A 20579-nucleotide genomic window follows, 5' to 3' on the forward strand; every position below is an offset into this window, starting at 1 on the left:
GAAGATGAAGATCATAATCTCACCTGGAATGTGCACCATTAACTAGGAGCTGAATAGTATTTGAAAAACGTTCTGGTTTTCTAAAGCTTCCAGAAATGCAATATACCAGAAATGGATTGGCTTTTACAATGGGGGTTTATTAGTTCGCAAATTTACAGTTCTAAAGCCATGAAAATGTCCAAATTCAGGCATGAAGAGGTGGGTACCTTCACTGAGAAAAGGCTGATGGCTTCCAGAATGCCCATGTCAGCTGGGAAGGTGTGTGCCTGGCATCTGCTGGTCCTTTGCTCTTGGTTTGTGTTACTTGTGGGTTCTCACTTAGCTTCTCCAGGCAAACACTGGGCTTCATCTCTTAGCTTAGCAACTCCAAACATCTGAGTCTGTGTTGGCTTTGAGCTCTCCCTCCCTGAGCTCTCTTAAGGACTCTAGTAAACTAATGTAGACCCGCCGTGAATGGGCGGGGTCACATCTCCATGGAAACAACGTAATCGAAAGGTCCCACCCACAATAGCTCTGCACCCACAAGATTGGATTAAAAGAACATGCCTTTTGTGGGGTACATAACTGATCCAAATCAGCTCAAGAAATGAAACAAAGGGCTACTCTGGGTATAACATACACACATAGGTAACATATACATATGCACACACTTGTACACATACACGCAAACATACAGACACTTTACATATATGCTCATACACATACATAGACATATATTTTCTTTGCTTTTAAATTCTTTAAAGAATTTCAAACTAGAGCTCATTTAGGCTTCATTATACCAAGCATCAGGGTACTTGAGCTTACTCAAAGGCCTTAGCCCGTTGCTTCCCTTACATCTTTTTTCATTATGATTAATGTGCTGAGTTTAGGAAAAGCTTCAGAATATTTCTGCAAACTATGAAACCACTTGGGCACACACACACAAGTACCTCAATCTCTTCCATCAAACCGTACATCTTGTGAAACTGATCCCAGATTACCAATGTTCTTTCTGTTTTTAAGTCTTGGGCTCTCTAATTTATCTTCTATTTAAGTTTTCCTTATATCATCACTCTCATGTCCTTTCATCTTTCAAGGTTTATCCTTCTCTCATTCTGCAGTCCCAGGAGACTTTTCTCCATCAGGTTTATTGGGGGTGCCAAGTGGAATTGTTTTCTGTCAAGTCAGGTCTTTTCCGTGATGTGTTGCTTTCCATTTCCAAGATCATACTTCTCCTGCTTGGGGTCTTAGCAAGACACAGAGACAATTGGGAAGTAAGAAACTAAAATGCACCCATGCACTGACTAACTGTACAGTGTAGTTTCTATTTCTGAAACCTTTGACAACAACAGAAAACAAATACCTTCATCTTTTAAAGTGCAAATGAAGTGAAAAGGGACTTCAAATGATTGACCCTGTTTCTGTACTAAAAAGACTAATTCATTGAATTAAGATTTATACCCAGCTGTGGTCCCAGCCCTGCCTTAACTCTGAGACCTGGGGCAAATCAGCACCTCATCCGTGAGATGTGCCATTATCTGAGCTGTTTCATGTCCTTTCCTGCAATCACTGATGCCTTGGGGAGCCCCCCCTCACACACCCCTGTAAGAAAAATGCTTTCAGGGTTAGCATTTGATGAACTCTCACTGGGCCCCAGCCACTCCTCTAGACCCATTAGATGAATCATCACATCTGTTCATTGGAAGACGGTTGGGAAGGAGACACACTAAAATGCTCATACTGGATTTTGTGGTTGTCATGTTATTTTTTTTTTCTTTTCTCCATTTTCCAAAGATCACATTACTTTGTAATGGCAAGAAATACAAAGATCACAATGATTACAAAGCAAGAACAAAAAAACCTGTGTTTTGCAATTTCTAAAGTTCATTGCATATGAATTTATGTGTTTAATCCTTCGAGAAACCATGGAACACCAGTAGCATTATTGGGTCAGATCACGTGCTAATAAATGACTGAGCCAGATCTTGAACCCGGGACCCGGGACTCCGCAGTCTGCACCTCACCAGGTTCCCTCTCTCCATAGGCCCTCTCTTTGACTTCCGTTACATCCTAGGAAGTTTTCACAGCAATCGCAGGTTTAGTATTTAAATTAATCTTTACAATTACAACAGCCCTCCGAGGCAGACCAGAAAGAGGCCGTACCCCTGCCTTGTAGATGGTCAAAGTGGAGCTGCACAGACAGTAGGTGGCAGAGCCTCTCCTTTCTGCTTTCCTGAGGTTGTCAGTCAGGCCATAGCCTGTGTGGCTCTGGACGCTTACTCTTAAGTTGTTTGTTTTAATTGTGAATTTTATTTTAAGATTGTATTCTGCTTCATAAATGAATTTTGCAGGTCAATTTATCCTCGGCGGTGATGAGCCAAAATTTAAGTAAGGCTTCCACTTTATCTGCTACGTTGGCATGTCAGATCTGTAATTCAGCTGTCAGCTTTTTAGCAGTTGCTGTACTTTCATTAATATATGTTACTGTAGTGGTCTCGCACCCCAGCCCATTTGAGAGGGGGGAAGAAACGCCAATTGAGATTGACCCAAGAATAAGGGCTTCTTCACGGAGGTTAAAAGAGATGTCACTTTACACATGTGTTTTCATCAGAATATATATGAAATTAAAGGTAGTCATATTGCTTGTTCTTGCAAAGGAAAACAGAAGCAAGGAATACGTTTAGATTCATTTGTTCATTTGGTAACATGTACTGAGCACCCACCACATGCCAAAGAATGTTCCGGGTACTGGGGTGGCCATCAGGCGGGGTGTCTCGTGGTGTCAGGGAAGGTGGGAAAATATGAGCAGGAAGGGGACAGGGTTCTGCGTTGGCAGCCGGGGGCAGGAGGGGAGGATGCAGTCTTTATTGGTCAGGGAAAGCCGGACCTTCACATCTTATCTTCATTACAGCATAGAAATCTGATCCCCATCCACAATTTTTTTTTGTAACTTGTAGCTCTAGAATAGATTACTTTTAACTTCATACTCAACAAGCAGGCTGCTTGTAGAAACAAACTCATCGGGTTGCTTTCTTCAGAAAGATGTTAGCTACTGTTTCCAGCAGCAACTCTGCGTTTTTTATACATTAAAATCCATGTAAGGCTTCCTACTTTTTCTTAAGGATTTGCCTTAAGAAAAGAAGAAATGGTTTAAGCATTATTCCTTTTAGAACCTTATTTTGACATTTCTTGAAGTTTAGATTTTTTTCTAGAACAATGATGTGCATTCCATACGTTTGGGCGACCCTAACGTTATTTCGCATCTCACTCCCTTTGAACATTGGAAGAAAAACGTCCTTATTGGTTCACTCTCCAGCATCCTGATATGTGGCCCTAGGACGGACTCACTGAGGCTGGCGACACGGCAGGGTTCGCTGGCAGAATGTTCTCAGACGTGAAAACGAACAGCTGCTGGTTCTCAGGACCCAACGAGCCAGCCTTGCTTTTCTGGTCTAGAAACCGCAGAGGGTGTTGGGATTTTAGGTGCGATCCTTTCCCCTTTTGGATACAACACATTTCCCTTTTCTCTCTAGATGGCAGCACAAAGACAGAAAAGGAACAAAATGAAGGCAGCTCCCTAAGGCCCAGCAGCGGTCTATGCAACTTCAGATTCTCTCAGAGGAACTAAGGCTATTTTTCTTCTGCACTTTCTAGAAAATCACCAAATGCAAAAAGGCGTATTTTAAAGAACTAACTGCGAATGCTTTTATTTGATCTGTGTAATACACTTGTGCGTGTGGATGTGGCACGTCCCGCTGGAGCACTGGCAACGCGCTGCTGTGGTGGAGAACGGGTGTTGAGTGTGGACTGCCAGCGAGGCTCTGCTGTCTGGGGAATCCGAGGCCCCGCAGCCTCTGCTATCTGCTCCCCACCCCCAGAAAAGGCATGGGTCTTTGCAGGATAGCAAAGATTTCAAAACGTCAGGAGAAGGCTCACTGTGAAATCCAGGCCATTTCCTAGGCACGTGGGCCTCTCCTGTATCCCTGGGGCTCTTGATTCCACAGGAGAAACTTCAGTCAACCAGTTTTCAACCCTTACTTTAAGGGAAGAAGGAAAAAAAAAAATCCTGACCCTTCTTTGCCCCATATCAATTTGGCAGCATCTAATTCATAACGATACCTAAACATGTGCATTTTATGATCTCCTGGAGTTATAAAGTGGCTTCATTTTTAAGAGATTTGTCCAGTATGTGTATTATTATTTTTTGAGCGAGGGCATACAATGGGGGGGAGGGAGCAGTTGTGGTTGAAAGTAGATGCCAAGAAGTAATTTACTGGGGAACTCTGGTGCAGTGAATATGTTTTAGGAGGCAGTGGGGGTTTTGTGCGAAAATGTGCAGGGACATGGGCTGCCTCTTCCACTTGACCTGCAACGAGAAACGGGCGAACACTGCGCTGTCATCTTCCTGCATTTAAACGGGACCTTGCACCTCTTCTTCAGGAAATAATTTTGTTTCTGGATCTCTATCCGTCAGGTGAGTAGGCCCCGGTTCTGGGAAGTACCCAGTGCTTTCTACATGCCTTCTTTCACACCAGACATTTCCCTTAACCTCAGGGGACTTGGAAGATCCCCATACTTCTGAGTTGATCAGCAAATCCTTTCTGTCCAAGAACCAACTCAGGGGTGCCAGCTGCAGAATTCAGAATGCAGGAGGCATGGCCCATGGGGATACAGGCCATTTTGGTCAGAGTCAGGAGCCTGACGCATGGTTCCACACCCATTTGTGGAATTAAAATTTGGCTTTTTCCATCATCTTGCATGATCCCAAGCACTATCCATGGAAATCTATTTCGAGCTGAAGCAATTGCCTGCATTGGAGTTTTATAGCTGAGAGTGTTCCGTGTCCTTGAGCAGATCCACCAGCCTCTGAGGACCACCTCTCGGGGTGGGAGACCCGCTAACGGGATGGCTGTCAGGGACACGGGTGGACCCCCACCTCTCCCTCCTTCAAGTAGACTTAACCTCTGAGAAACCTCTGGGGGGCCACCGCAGTCCCAGATGGATGAGGCACTCCCAATTTACAGAGCACTTGTGGCACGGCTTTTTCTCCCACTGGCTTCAATAGTCGCCTCTGTCCCTGCCCCTCTGCTTTTTTTTTTTTTTTTTAATTAAATTCGGTTTTATTGAAATATATTCACATACCATACAGTCATCCATGGTGTACAATCAACTGTTCACAGTAGCATCTTATAGTTGTGCATTCATCACCCCAATCTATTTTTGAACATTTTCCTTATACCAGAAAGAATCAGAATAAGAATAAAAAATAAAATTAAAAAAAGAACACCCAAATCATCCCCCCATCCCACTCTATTTTTCATTTAGTTTTTGTCCCCATTTTTCTACTCATCCAACCATACACTGGATAAAGGGAGTGTGATCCACAAGGTTTTCACCATCACACTGACACCCCTTGTAAGCTACGTTGTTATACAATCATCTTCAAAAGTCAAGGCTACTGGGTTGGAGTTTGGTAGTTTCAGGTATTTACTTCTAGCTATTCCAATACATTAAAACCTAAAAAGTGTTATCTATATAGTGCATAAGAATGTCCACCAGAGTGACCTCTTGACTGCATCTGAAATCCTCAGCCACTGAAACTTTATTTCATCTCATTTCACATCCCCCTTTTGGTCAAGAAGATGTTCTCAGTCCCACGATGCTGGGTCCAGATTCATCCCCGGGAGTCATATCCTGCATTGCCAGGGAGATTTACACCCCTGGGAGTCAGGTCCCACATAGGGGGGAGACTGCCCCTCTGCTTTTATATGCATGCCATCAAATTTAATTCATTCCTTGCTGGCCAATGTCACTGGACACATGATACCGAGTTGTCACTGGAAGCCCCTCTCTCATCTGTACCCCCAACTCATATTCCAGTGGCCTCTGAACTTTGAAGAACTAACACCTCAAATTTTACTACATCTAAAATTACAAAAATCCATTTGATTTTTCCTTTATGAAAATAATTCATGATACTACCCCCCTCTCCTTGCCCCACACTCCACTGGCTAACTGTATCCTTAGCTCTTGAATCAGGCTCTTTTCTTTGTTTTCCAATTTCCAATACCCAAGTCTGTCATTTTTCTAGCTAATAACTCTATGGTCATTTTTCATTCCATCCGCTGCATCATGTTATCCAAGAATCAAATCCTATTGATTCCTCCTCCAGAAGTGCCTCACAGGAAAGCTAAAATTAAAATAGTCATCACAGTAAAACCCCAGCTCTCTCAAACATGCCCTTTCTCTCCAGTCCCCTGCCACCACGCAGAAGGCGGTTTCCCAGCAGAGTTGCCAGGTCTCTTGAGGGCAGAAAATGTCTGGTTCGTGCTTCTATTTCCCACAGCACTGAGCATTTTATCTGTGTTCCACACTCAGTGAATCACTGAGGTACAAATAAAATAAGCTATTCCTTCCCAATCAAATTGTCAAAGACTTAAAAAAAAAAAAAGCAATCCTCAGAGCTGGAGAGGATGTGGAAATGGGCACTGCTCCCTCCCTTCCTTCCTACCTTCCTACTTCCCTCCCTCTCTTTCTTTCTTCTTTCTTGTTTGCCTCCCTTCAGTAGAAATTTTCTATAATAAACATGTATTACTATTAATAGAAAAACAATAAAATAGTTACTTAAAATACTCAAATGATTAATTTAGACCATTAGTCCCTTAAATTTTTTTCTCTGTCATGATTATATTTTTTTTGTTAACCTTTGTGTCTTTCCTTTAGTATGTAAGTTTCTGAGAGGAAGGATCATTACATATATGTTCTACTTTCTATGCTTAGCCTTTAAGTGGATATTTAGGAAATTGTAAGTCATCAAATAATTGCTTTTCTCCTTTCTCCAAACCTTTCAGGGTTTCGGAGCCATGCTATTTGATTATTTGAGTCCTTGACTTTTTCCTTATCCAATCAAAAATATATGCTTTGCTTTACATTTTGTGTATTCGAATTGCACAATTCATTATTTCTGCTTTGAAGATGTTGTAAGAACCCTAGAAATAATTACAAATGCTCTGGGGTATTTCACAACCAGAACCAAGAATTGGTGTTCCTATTCAGAAAACTGAGGTACAAGAAAAACATGTATGAATCTATGACTGGTTAAGGAGAGCAGAGAAGATAATGTCTCACACTTGCTGTTGTAAAGCCTTCCCTGTTTTCTCCCCAGCAGACAGTAACCAAATTGCTCAACTTTACAGCACGAATTTAGAGCCTCAACTCCTGAGCTCTAGTGATCAGTTTTTCAAAGGAACTTTATGGATTAAGATAGATTGATACTATGCTTTTAATGGTTTTAAAGTCATTTAGTCTACTTCTAGAAAAGTGTAAAATTGTATGGTCCTAAATCAATTTTTCACTTCCCCATTATTTTATATGTCTCAGGTAACTTTTATAAAGGAAATTATAAAACTTGATAGCCTTGAAGCATTTTTAAGATAGAGATATGTTTATCTTTATATCATTTTTGCCCAAAGACATTGGATAATGATAGATATTATGTGAAGAAGGGTTTGTGGCAAAATTAATTGTTTATACTACATTAAACAGAGTTCTTTCCTGATGGGTTTTGGGGCACATTTCTTCTTTTTATTCTCTCTCTTTTTTTTTTTTAGGTTGATATTTTTCTTATTTTTAAATTAGCTTACTAATACAAAAGTTATCTCAAAACCAAAATTTTAAAATTGTACATGTTTTTGCTCAATTGGAATCTATTATTTTTTAATCTGCCCCTTTCATTTAATATTCTATGAGAATTTCTCCCATGCGATTAAAAGTTGTAAAAAGACATTGTCCTTCAGAGTAAAGTATAAAGAAAGATTCATGAGTTTTATAGTATAGTCCTTTGTTTGGAAGGAAAACAGACATCACTGTTAATATAGGGACACATTTCTTAATGTGCATTGCAAAACTCCTGGAAACAGAAATAGTAGTCACTATTTCTAAAACATGTTTTGCCTCAGTAACCTTTTCCCCATTTAGCATCTTGATGAACTGATGTTCTGTGAAATCCTCTGGGGACATGTTATAGCAGGGGTGACACTCACAACACTTTAAGATCACAAGCACACACCAGTCCAGGGATAGCAAAGCCTCCCAGCTGCTCATCAGCCCTCCTTTACAAAGCCTTCCAGAGAACTCCCTCCAGTCAGGAACCCTCGGGCACTGGTTTGTTTGTGTTTGCTTGTTGTTCTGGGCTGTTGTAGTGGTTGTGCATTTGTCTGTTCACAGGTGTATGTTCACATCATTTGGTCCATCTTTACTTAGCCGCTGAGAACTTCAACATCACCGGCTGTTGAAAAACCCAGTTGTGTTCTACTCAGTGCTATATATTGAGGTGTTAGGTATTTTTTTCTAAGAGGTTGGTCAGGCTCAATATTGCCTTTCAGTTATTATTTCAAAGTTTTAGAACTGGACTCCAGAACCTGGCTGGTCCCTAAAACTCTAAAAACAACCAGTCCAACATAGTTTTGGAAAAGATAACTTTTGCTATTCCTCAAAATCTGACCCAAGACCTGGGTCTTGTCTTATTGTGCACCGTTCTCTTAGATGATGTGCTCAGCACCCCTGGATTCAATTGCATCAGACTCAAACGCCCACTCCCTACATGCTGTCACATGTGGCTTTCTCAAAGGCAACTCAAACCACTCTCTTCTCCTTGACCAAAAATAAATACGTACATCAATAGAAAGGCGAAAAGAAAAGCGCCTTAAAAACAAATGCGATTGACTTCAGTTTGCCCTCGTGCTTATGCAGTCGTACAAGCCAGCTCATCCTCGACCCGTTTTCTCCTTTCAACCCCACCACCCCGTGTTGAATCTTCCAACTGTACCCTGTGAAACTCACAAAGCCAGAAACTCGGCTCCATCCCCAACGCCCTCTAATGGGCCCAAATCTTTCCTCTTAACCGATGGCTGCTGTGTCTCCCCTGCCCCCTGGTGGCGTGGACCCTGCAAGCCCGCCGGGTCCCTGCTCCCCACCGCTGGCGAGCGAGCCTGTCTGAGCCCCCTCCACGAGCTGCACCCCTCAGCTTCACTTAGCACCTGCCGCTGCTTGCTCTGAGGATGAACCCCCACATCCTCGCTGTGACCTGAGACGCTCTGCAAGCCGCAGCCCCTGCCTCCCCTCTGCTCCAGCCACACTCCCTTCCCAGACTCAGCCACGTCCTGGTTGCTCTGACCCCAGGGCTTTCAGGCTTGCCCTTTCCGCTATCTGGAATGTTCTGCCAGCCCCTCTCAAATTAACTCAGGCCTCCCCTTTCCTCAGAGCTCAGCCTAGAGCTGTGCCTTAGGGAAGCCTGTGGGGGGCGGGGGCGGGGGTCCCCTGACCTGCACCTCCGGGTCTCTTTTCACCAGTCCACAGGGCACACTGTGCCCCACCTCCCTGGATCTACCGCACTCCCGTTTTTATATGGTACAGATGACTATTGGTTGACTGTCCTTCCCAATTGCACGCAGCTTCATGAAAGCAGAGACCATTTTCGCTCCCCATTTGTGCAGGAGAGAATGAACACTGCAAGCCCGAGACTTCGCTCCTCAGAAAGGCCTGCTCGCAAGCTGGTGTCCTGGAACTTGGCTGCTGAACATTCCTGCACTGATGTGCACCTTTCTCAAAGGGATAAGAGGGGCTGCCTGTGTCTAAACTGTTTGTACAAGCAATGTGGTTTATGCTGACCCTGTGCTTGCCTTCTAGGGGTCTGAAACGTTGGCAGAGGCCCCCAGGGGAAACCTTGGGCGTGAGTCTCCAATGGGCTTCCAAGGTAGAAACGTTGCATGGATGGCGCTGCGTGTTCGAGGCTGGGGGAGAGTGTGCCCTGCGTGGAGCCTGCCCGTGGTTTCCTCCAGATGCCCCCTTGTCATTTTCCCTTACAATCCAGCTGTCATAAATCTTAGCTGTGAGTACAGCCATGTACTGATTTCTGTGAGTCCTTATAATGAATCTGTGATCTGGGAATGGTCTTCGAGGCTGTCACCCCACCATTGTATCCCCTAAACCTTGCAATTTTTTTGACATTTAATGAGTGGCTCAATACATATTTTTTGAAACAACAATGAAAATGACCTCAGAGGCCTACAGCTAAGTCTATCCTGTGGAAATTCTTAAGAGAAGTAAGGAATATTATAATCTATTAACTACATCCTAATTATCTATTTTGGTTTGCTAAAGCTGCTGGGATGCAATATACCAGAAATGGGTTGGCTTTTACAATGAGTATTTATTCACTTGCAAATTACAGTTCTTAGGCTGTGAAAATGTCCAATTCAAGGCATCAACAGGATGATACCTGGACTCTGAAGACAGGCTGCTGGCACCTGGGACACCTCTGTCACATGGGAAGGCACATGGCTGGACTCTGCTGGTCCTTCTCCCAGGTTTTGTTGCTTTCAGCTTCTGGCTTCAGTGGCTTCCTCTGTCAGCTCCTCTGGGGCTTTCTCTCCAAGCTCTCTGGATGTTTCTCTGTTTTGTCCTCATAAAGGACTCCAGTAAAGGGTTAAGACTCATGTTGAATGAGGTGGGTCACATCTCAATTGAAACAACCTAATCAAAAGATCCTCCCCTCAACAGGTCTGCACCCACAGATGTGGATTAAAAGAACATGGCCTTTTCTGGGGTACATAACAGCTCCAAACCAGCACATTAACCAAATGGAGAATTTACATACTTGTGAACAATACAGAATAAAAAAGGAAATCACTCAGGAAGTTTAGCACTGTCAAAATCCATCAGAATCTTTTTCTGATGAAGATTAATATTCTGGATCTGAAGTGGCAGGGGCAGGAGAGAAGGGCTGGGGACTTCACTGCCCTAGACTCTGTTTTACTGACCTTATTGACTTTTCCCTTACCTACTGCACGTCAGCCTCATCAGTAACGTACTGACGCCTCGGCATCCAGAGCAGCACTTCTTAACTTGGCTGCATGTTGGGAATACCCGGGAAGCTTTAGAAAAGATAATGCCGGGGTCTCACCCTGGAAATTCTGATATTATGGGTCTGAGGTGTGGCCTGGGCATTGGGATTTTAATATGTTTAATGTGCAGTTGCCCCCCACCACCACCCTCACGTCCCCACCGCAGCCCCAGTGGAGCAATCCAGTTTCCCAAGGTCCATACATCTACTCAAGGCCACTTTATTCTTGTTGTAAAAACACTTGTTAAAATTTTAGTTTTCTGGCTCTCTAGCTCACAGCCAATAGGCATGCGCATGTAAGAGGAAGAAATGACACCTTTCCCCACAACAGCTCAAGAAGAGGCAGAATAACCAGGGAGAGCAGGTAGAACTCAAAGCCATAAAAATTGGGGCACCTTCAGATAGGGTCGCTCCTGAAACCACCACTGTTGGAAAGAACAAAACAATCAATGAGATTGGTTTTCAATAATGACCACTAGGTCATTCATTGAGTCTAAACCTCCACTCATTCCCCTTGACATATATGCTTCACTTTACATATCAGAGATGTTAATTAACTTTATTTTGAATGCCTGGTAACAGCTCATTACCAGGGATGAGAGTACACATGCTTTTTATTACACTGAGGAGCTCTCTCCTCCAGTGACTAAATCCATCCGTGTGCCACTTTTTAACCCTTCTCTATGCAAGACAGTGAACAATGAGGTGCATCATCTGTTAACTGGCAGAATTGGGATTTGGGTTTCCTTCGTAGCACCCAGTGTGGCCATGCAGGGAATGTGTTATGGAGTGTGCAGTAGTCGGGTGAGGTAAGGGAGACGTTGGGGTGATCACATGTCAATGGGGTGGCCCATGGAGAAGGTGGTCTTTAGCCAAGGACAAGGAGGGGTCAGGAGCTACCACCATGTGCACCTGCTATGTACCCACCTGTTCTTTCCTTAGAATGGGAAGTGGGAGGATTCAGGAAGGAGGAGACTTAGCTCCTTGGGGTTTGGAGAATCACTTTGGGATATAATTTCCCTTTTGATCCCTGCCTGGTGTTGCAGCTTAAAGCTGGCATTGGAAGTTCCAAGATAAGTTATGGCTGGAATATCTGCCCCAGGTAGACTCAACAAGGGCTGCTAACAAGCCATTGGGGATGCACGGTGCAGGGGCCCAGTTGTCTGGGGGCCCTGGGGTTGGGCAGGCCCAGGCAGGGCAGAAGCACAGGTTGGAGACTTTGTTTCTCCACTGCTCCTGCCAAGAACCAGGTGTGAAGTCAAGTGCTGGCTCCCGAAGCTGATCAAATCTGCTTTCATTGTTAACAAGCTCACCAGAGGCAGCAAATCACCTAATGTGCACTAATCATCTCGCTGCTCATTTCTCTCCCCATTAATGCTTTTCAACACAAGTGTTTGTATTTCCAAAGAATAAAGACTTGTAGAAAGGGCGGTGGAATTTATGGCTGCAGGAAACTGCCCCCACCTTGTCCTGCTGACAGGTTTATAAGGCCAAGGAAGTTCACGAGATGAAAAGAATTTCTAAGCAAATGTACTTTTAGGAAATACATTTTTGACCTTTTTATCTTTTATGAAAACTAAGGTCATTTGCATTGATTTCATAGTGAACAATGAGAAATAGTCAAAATGCAATGTCTTATTTTTAAAAATGAAAACAAAAGCCCCACTGAATTTTGTTTGGTTTTTCTTGTTTTTAAGAAATGATTTGGGGAAGAGAGACATGGAGCCACTTGGTTTGTTTCAAAAAGGGGTGGTTTGTCTAAATGATGAAATTATTTAAATGTATTAGATGAATACCCTCTTGTTTACAGTGTACTTTCCAGAGCACCAGCCCAAGCAGGCTGGGTTCAGTCGCTAGTGGACTAACAGCAGAGTGGTTCCAATTATTTTGGTTGCCTTCATGATCAGAAGCTAAATCAATATGAAGGGTAGATTAAATATCCTGAATTAAAAGAATGACTGTGGAAGGAATGACATCATCAACATGGCAATGTAAAACATCCCCTGAAAAAGTCTCCCCAGAGAATCTGCTAATAAAAGGACAAATTGCACTTGCTTAGAACTCTGGAGGATGGTTGAGACTGAAAATGGACTCCACAAATGCTGAAATGAAGAAAAAGAAAAATATCAGATAGGAAATTTCTAGCCTGGACCAGCTAGTCTGGAACCCTCCTCCGTACTTGGTCCCACACAGCTTGGGGGTTGCACAGAAGCAGCAGGTTCCAGATCCCTCCCATCATGGAGGCAGACTGTAGAGCCACTCACAGCAGCAAGTTAGAACCCCACGCATATCCAGATACAGGGACCCGAGTCCACAGAGACCCAGGTGGAACCCAGCCTCTAAGTCATGCTGCATAAAAAAGTACCCCCCAGGCGGGAATGGGTAACAGAGCGCATGACAGAACTGTTGGCAAGAGGTGCACTCACTCAGTCCAATTTCTGTTGGCTGGAACACCTAAATGTGAAACGGACTTTTCAGAAGTGACCCGCTGTTCCAGTTTGCTAATGCTGCCATTTTGCAAAATACCAGAAACGGATTGACTTTATAAAAAGGGGGTTTATTTGGTTACAAAGTTACAGTCTTAAGTCCATAAAGTGTCCAAGGTAAGGCATCAACAATAAGGTACCTTCACTGAAAGATGGCCATTGGCATCCGGAAAACCTCTGTTAGCTTGGAGGGCACATGGCTGGCATCCGCTTGCTCTCAGGTTGCATTTCAAAATGGTGTTCTCCAAAATGTCAGTGTCAGCTTCCAACTGCCCTCTTCAAAATGTCTCTTTAAGCTGCAGCACTGAGTTTCTTCTGGTTGTGCTCTTACGTAGGGCGCTAGTAAACTAATCAAGGCCCATGCCTCCATGGAAATTATCTAATCAGAGTTATCACCTACAGTTGGGTGGGTCACATCTCCATGGAAACAACCTAATCCGAAGGTTCCAACTTAATCAACACAAATACATCTGCCCCCAACAAGATTTCATCAAAGAACATGGAGTTTGGGGGGATATAATACGTCCAAACCAGCACACCCACCTTTCTGGACTGACCCCATGTGGCTTCCCAGGGCACAAAACCCTATCAGGGAAGAAATCAGAGGCAGAAAATCCTCACAGAAAAAAAGAGGGTGGGGATTTAAACTGAACTACTGTAATACAGGAAGAATCCCAGAACTGAAAGCATAAGGAAAAGAGGGCACTGAGTGAGAATTTAAACTAATCATAGAAGCTGGGGAGGAAATTCTGCACAAAAACAAACAGAACAGATCAAGATTCCCAGAGAAGGAACAGAGGAAAGGGAGCTCTCTCTGGCAGGTGAAACATTTGCACAAAAAGTGCAATCTTAAAAATTATACTGCATATCCAGGGCAAGAATCAGATGATGAAGAGCTGAGAAAATCTGAACAGGTAAACACAAGCTACTCTAAAGGTGTAGAATAAGTTCAACCTAGCATCAAAGAAGAGCCTTAATACAAAATCAATCAACAATAAAATCCTAGACAAGAGGGAGAAACTGACCTTCAGAATTTCTGCATCAAGATATTCAGATGCATTAGAAATGAGCCAAAAACCACAAACCATACCAAGAAATGAGAAGATATGGCTCAGTCAAAGGAACAAATTAAAACTTCAGAAAAAAACATAAAATTTGGAAAAACTAATCAAAAAAGTTCAAACTAATATCCTAAATCAATTCAAGGAGATGAAGTAAAATACAGATAAAGAGATAAATGATCTTAAGAACACAATGTGTGAGCATAAAGAAGAAATAGATAGTATATAAAGAAACATAACAGAAATTATGGGATGAAAGGCACAATAGTAGAGACTGAAAGTACACAAGAGGCACACACAGCAGATTCAAACAAACATTTTCATGGCCTTAGAACTGTAAACTTGTTAGCTAAATTCCAATTATTAAAAGCCAGTCCATTTCTGGTATATTGCTTTTTGTCAGCTTTAGCAAACTAAAACAGATTTTGGTACCAGAAGAGTGGGGTGCTGAGTTTGCAAATAACAAAATGTTAGAACAGCTTTTGCAACCTGAAAGAAAGGTGATCCTTGTTTTAAAGTGGCAGAGAATTTGGCAAAATTGAGTACTGATGTCAGATGGAAGGCAGAATTTGAAACTGACGAGCTTCAATATTTAGCTGAAGAACTTCCAAAATAAATGTGGAAAGTGTAGCCTGGCTTTTCCTTGCAGCTTACAGTAAGATGTGGGAGAAATGGGATAAGCTGAGAACTGTACTGCTGGGTGCAAAGAAACCAGAAACTGATGGGTTGGAAATTCTGGGCTTCCAGAAAATGAGTCTCCAGAGAATAGAGCCCCATGTGAGGATACAACTGAACACAGAACCAGGAAACCATTTCTGTATGAGTCAGGTTTGGAAAGGCAGTTATCCAGAAAGGATTTGTGGAAAGTCTTATTGTCTGACAGTTGGGAACCCTGTGAACTGCATGTGAAACTGACAAGTTTTTTGTTTTTTTTTTTTTTTTTGTGATATCTGCATGAATGGAATCACTGCCAGCACAGACTAAAAAGGTCAGAAAATAGGACATGTTGAAGTAAAAATGACTTCAAAGGCAGAACCATGGAAGTTGAGGGCTGGAGTGAAGACATCTTCTCAGGCCTAGAGAGTGGACTCACCCATATATGTGGAAAGAGTGAGTCTGCCCCAGAGCTTACAGGGGCAGGCCTGCCATCCCATTGTTCAGGAAGTGTTCTCAGATGCCTGGGAGATTGGAGAGAGTCTGGCCACTACTGCACTGTTCTGAGTCCCTGTGCCCCAGAGATTACAGAAAGTCTGGCCATCACCCCAATGCTTGAGGTGGAGCAAAGAGCAGGGCCACACCCCAATGCTTGGAGATATTGGAGTCCAGTGTTTAGAGAGAGCAGAGCCACTGCACAAGCCCTTGGAAAGAGTGGGGCTCTCTCTCTATCAATCCTTTAGGACAAAATGTCATTCTATAGATGACTTTCAAACCTTGAAATCTAATGAAGTATACCCTGCAGGTTTTCAAAACTGTTTGTGACCCATGAACCCTGTTTTGCTTTCCGTTTCTCCCTATGGAAATAGGAATGTTACTCGGTGACTGTCCTTCCCTTGTATATTAGAAGGAGATACTTTGTTCTAAATTTCACAGGTCCACATCCAGAGGAGAATTGTACCCCAGTACAGATCACACCTATAACTGATTTTGATGAGATTTCATACTTAATATTGTTACTGAAATGATTCTGGTATATTGTGATGGAATTAATGTATTTTGCATATGGAAAGAACATGTCCTTTCGAGGTCAAGAGGGTGGACTGTGATGGTTTGAAGCTGTATGTACCCCAGAAAAGATCATGTTTTTTAATCCATTCTTGTGGGTGTAGACCTATTGTAGGTGGGACCTTTTGATTAGGTTATTTCAACTGAGATGTGACCCACCTCTTTCAAGGTTGGTCTTAGTCCTCTTACTGGAGTTCTTTACTAAAGGATAAAATACAGAAAAGCCCAGAGAAGCTGAGAGACAAGGGCACACCCAGAGAGGCATTGAGAGGAAAACATTGAAGCCAGAAGCTGAGAGTGATGAAACCCAGGAGAGAAGGACCAGCAGACATCACCGTGTGCCTTCCCATGTGACAGAGGATCGCCAGCAGCCTTTCTTCAGGGAGAAGGTCCTGCCCTGTTGATGCCTTAATTTGGACATTTTCATGGCCTTAAAACTATAAATTTGCAAGCTAATAAATCCCCATTTTTAAAAGCAAGTCTAATTTTATTGGCCTGGGTGTATGGCTTAGAGAGCATGCATGAAGACCCTTTGAACTTGGGGAGAACAAGGAGTCTCCAAAAGAACTGACATAAGAGAGTTGCTAGAAGGGTTTTCTAAGAGTCAAGCATTCTTCACCAGTGAGACAGTTATTTAAGCAATCTTTAAGCAGAACTACCATAAAACTTCCTAGTTTATGCTTTTTCCCTATTATAAAATTTACTTCAAATACATCTTGCCAGTAATTTCCTCTAACACTCCTGAGAAGGCCAGACATGAGATGCACAAAATAGAGATTGTTATACTTTTTTCACTTTGCTATAACTGATTTATATAAATAAGATTTAAGATGTTTTCAAGAGCAGCATCAAGAAAAATTCCCACTGATGTAATCCTTAAGTTTACTTCTTTGTTCTCTTATTCTCTACTGGACAGCCTAGCAACAACAACAACAACAAAAAAAAAAAAAAAAAAAAGAAAAAGAAAAAGAAAGAAAGAAAAAAAATGAAAAGAAAAGAAAAGAAAAAGAAAGAAAGAAAAGAAAAGAAAACCTAGGGGTGGAAGCATTTACCTTTAAGAACAGTGTACTCTGTGGGTGTTTTATTGTGCCGCTTCCATGGTAAAACATATTTTAACTACCCTTCTATTCTTTAAAAGTAAATTATTAACTTAATGATTAAAAATTTTTATTTCTTCCTGTGGTGGGGGGAAAGCAAGTCAATTTCTGGTATACTGCATTTCCTCGACCTTAGCAAACTAAAACAGAGGCCAATATCACCCGAATACCAAAGCCAGATACAGATACTACAAGAAAAGAAAATTACAGATCAATTTCTCTTATGACTATAGATGAAAAATCTCAATAAAATTCTTGAAAATCAAGTCCAACAGCACATCAAAAGAATTATACACCATGATCAAATGGATTTTATCCTAGGTACACAAGCGTAGTCCAACATAAGAAAATCAATTAATGTAATACATCTCATCAATAAAACAAAGGGGAAAAAACCACATGATCCTCTCATTTGATGCAGAAAAGGCTTTTGACAAAACTCAGCATCCTTTCTGAATACAAACACTTAGAAAAATAAGAGTGAGGGAAACTTCCTCAACACGATAAAGGGCATATATGAAAAACACAAAGCTAAACTTATACTCAGCAGTGAAATTCTGAAAACTTTCCCTATAAGATCAGGAACAAGACAAGGATGCCCCCTGTCACCATTGTCATTCAACAATGTACTAGTCAGAGCAGTTAGGCAAGAAAAAGAACTATAAGGCATCCAAATTGGAAAGGAAGAAGTAAAGCTTTCACTATTTTCAGATGACGTGATATATAGAAAGTCCCAAAAAGTTAACACAAAGCTACTAGAGGAAATAAATGAAATCAGCAACACGGCAGGTACAAGACAAACATGTGAAAATCAGTAGCATTTCTATACCCTAGTAATGACCAAGCTGAGGTGGAAATCAAGAAAAAAATCCATTTATGATAGCAACTAAAAGAATCAAATATCCAGGAATAAATTTAACCACGAATATAAAGGCCTTGTACACAGAAAACTACAAAACATTGCTAAAGGAAATCAAATAAGATCTAAATACATGGAAGGACTTTCTGTTTCATGGATTGGAAGACTGAATATGGCTAAGATGTCAGTTCTACTAAAAATGATTTACAGATTCATCATAATCCCAATCCAAATTCAAACAGCCTACTTTGCAGAAATGAAAAAGTTAATTATCAAATTTATTTGTAGGAGAAACTAAGATGACGGCTAGCTGAGACAGGGCAAAAAAATGCCTCCGTGAAAAACACTAGCTAAAAACCAGAAAGTGACCCAGAATACCGGTTACAGCGATGTGCCAGCTGGACGAGGGCTCCTAGCTCCAGAGGGGCCATATAATTGGTGAAACCAGGAGTTGGCATTCTGAAATGAGTGAGTAAGCTGGCTGGAAGACCCGTAGCCACACAGAAGTCTGGGGAAGCCAGGGTTCAGAGTTTGGAGACTGGCTGGCTCTTTTAAAAAAAAAGGGGGAAAAACCCAGGAGCGGCTGCAGCTGCGATTGTGGGAACCACACAGTAAAACACAGCAAGAGGGGGCTGGGCCGGCCTGTCAGTGTCTGGCCGGGAAGATAGCCCACTGTAGATACCCTTGGGTCTGGGGGAACGGAGGGGAGAGCCGGAAGCAGAAAGAAACCCCACAGCTAGCAGCTGGCCCCCTGGAGGGCTGGATAAACTCCTGCCTAGGGCTGTGGCCACAGCCCAGAGCCCCGCCAGTTGTCCCGGAGCTGGGAAGGAGGAACTGTGCAAGGAGGAGGGGGTTGAGATGCCCCATTCGGCCATTTTTGCTTCAGGCTGAAAGCGCTCCGGCATGGCCCGGCAGCCCAGGGCTCCCCTTGAGGGACAGCACGCACTGGTGATGTAGCACAGCATTCCCTCGGCTGAGCTCCTGGAGGATCGTGGCTGGGAGCGGGGACCCGCTCAGAGAATCCAGGGATTCTACACCAAGTCCGGTGGTTTGTGGATCAGCAAGAGAGAGGGTCTGGGGCTGAACTGAAATGAAGGCTTAGACTCTTGCAGTGGCCTTAAATCTCCGGGAACCTGAGGAATTTGAACATTAAAACTGCCCTTCCTCCCTGGCCACCCGTACACATGCCCCACATTCAGGGTGGACGGCTCCAGCAACACACACAAACTGAGTTCTCCAGTTGAACCCCCAAGAATCAAGAATCATTTCCCCACACATCATGGGAACAAGGTTGAGAACTGACTTGAGGGATATAGGTGACTCACAGACACCATCTGCTGGTTAGTTAGAGAAAGGGTACATCACCAAACTGTGTTTCTGAAAAATTAGATCAATATCCCTTTTTTTTTTTTTACAACTTGAAAGAACCCTATCAAGCAAAACAAATGCCAAGAGGCCAAAAACAACAGGAAATCTTAATGCATATGATAAAACCAGAAGATATGGAGAATCCAACTCCAAACACACAAATCAAGATATCAGAAAATACACAGTACCTCACAAAATTAATCAAAGAACTACAATCGAGGAACAAAAACATGGCAAAGGATTTAAAGGATATCAAGAAGACCATGGCCCAGGATATAAGTGACATAAAGAAGACCCTAGAAGAGCATAAAGAAGACACTGCAAGAGTAAATAAAAAAATAGAAGATCTTATGGAATTAAAAGAAACTGTTGGCCAAATTAAAAAGACTCTGGATATTCACAATACAAGACTAGAGGAAGCTGAACAACATCTCAGTGTCCTAGAAGCCCACAGAACAGAAAATGAAAGAACAAAAGAAAGAATGGAGAAAAAAATCGAAAAAATCAAAATGGATCTCAGGGATACGATAGGTAAAATAAAACGTCCAAACTTAAGATTCATTGGTGTCCCAGAAGGGGAAGAGAAGGGTAAAGGTCTAGAAAGAGTATTCAAAGAAATTGTTGGGGAAAACTTCCCAAACCTTCTACACAATATAAATACACAAAACATAAATGCCCAGCGAACTCCAAATAGAATAAATCCAAATAAACCCACTCCAAGACATATTCCGATCAGACTCTCAAATACTGAAGAGAAGGAGCAAGTTCTGAAAGCAGCAAGAGAAAAGCAATTCACCACATACAAAGGAAACAACATAAGACTAAGTAGTGACTACTCAGCGGCCACCATGGAGGTGAAAAGGCAGTGGCATGACATATTTAAAATTCTGAGAGAGAAAAATTTCCAACCAAGAATACTTTATCCAGCAAAACTCTCCTTCAAATTTGAGGGACAGCTTAAATTTTTCACAGACAAACAAATGCTGAGAGACTTTGCCAATAAAAGACCTGCCATACTTCAGATTCTAAAGGGAGCCCTACAAACAGAGAAACAAAGAAAGGAGAAAGAGGTATAGAGAATTTTAACAGACATATATAGTACCT

The 20579-nt window shown here is 42.4% G+C and overlaps 1 protein-coding gene across 4 annotated transcripts in view; it reads left to right on the forward strand.

Moving 5' to 3' along the window:
• The window catches only part of RNASEH2B (ribonuclease H2 subunit B), an 80949-nt gene extending 64795 nt beyond the window's left edge, over nucleotides 1-16154 (forward strand). Inside the window, exons 10-11 of one of the 4 annotated variants that reach the window (XM_037799882.1) lie at nucleotides 9667-9868; nucleotides 15409-16154. In XM_037799882.1, coding sequence (XP_037655810.1) covers nucleotides 9667-9868; nucleotides 15409-15413 — 207 coding nt within the window. In that variant the 3' untranslated portion in view covers nucleotides 15414-16154. Of the gene's footprint in view, nucleotides 1-3512; nucleotides 4157-9666; nucleotides 10073-15408 lie in introns of those variants that run through there. The other 3 variants (XM_037799881.1, XM_037799885.1, XM_037799883.1) reach the window with 3 other exon arrangements.
• The last annotated feature ends 4425 nt before the right edge of the window (nucleotides 16155-20579 follow it).

The sequence above is a fragment of the Choloepus didactylus genome, chromosome 12, assembly GCF_015220235.1.
Source record: "Choloepus didactylus isolate mChoDid1 chromosome 12, mChoDid1.pri, whole genome shotgun sequence".
Taxonomy (NCBI): Eukaryota; Metazoa; Chordata; class Mammalia; order Pilosa; family Megalonychidae; genus Choloepus; species Choloepus didactylus.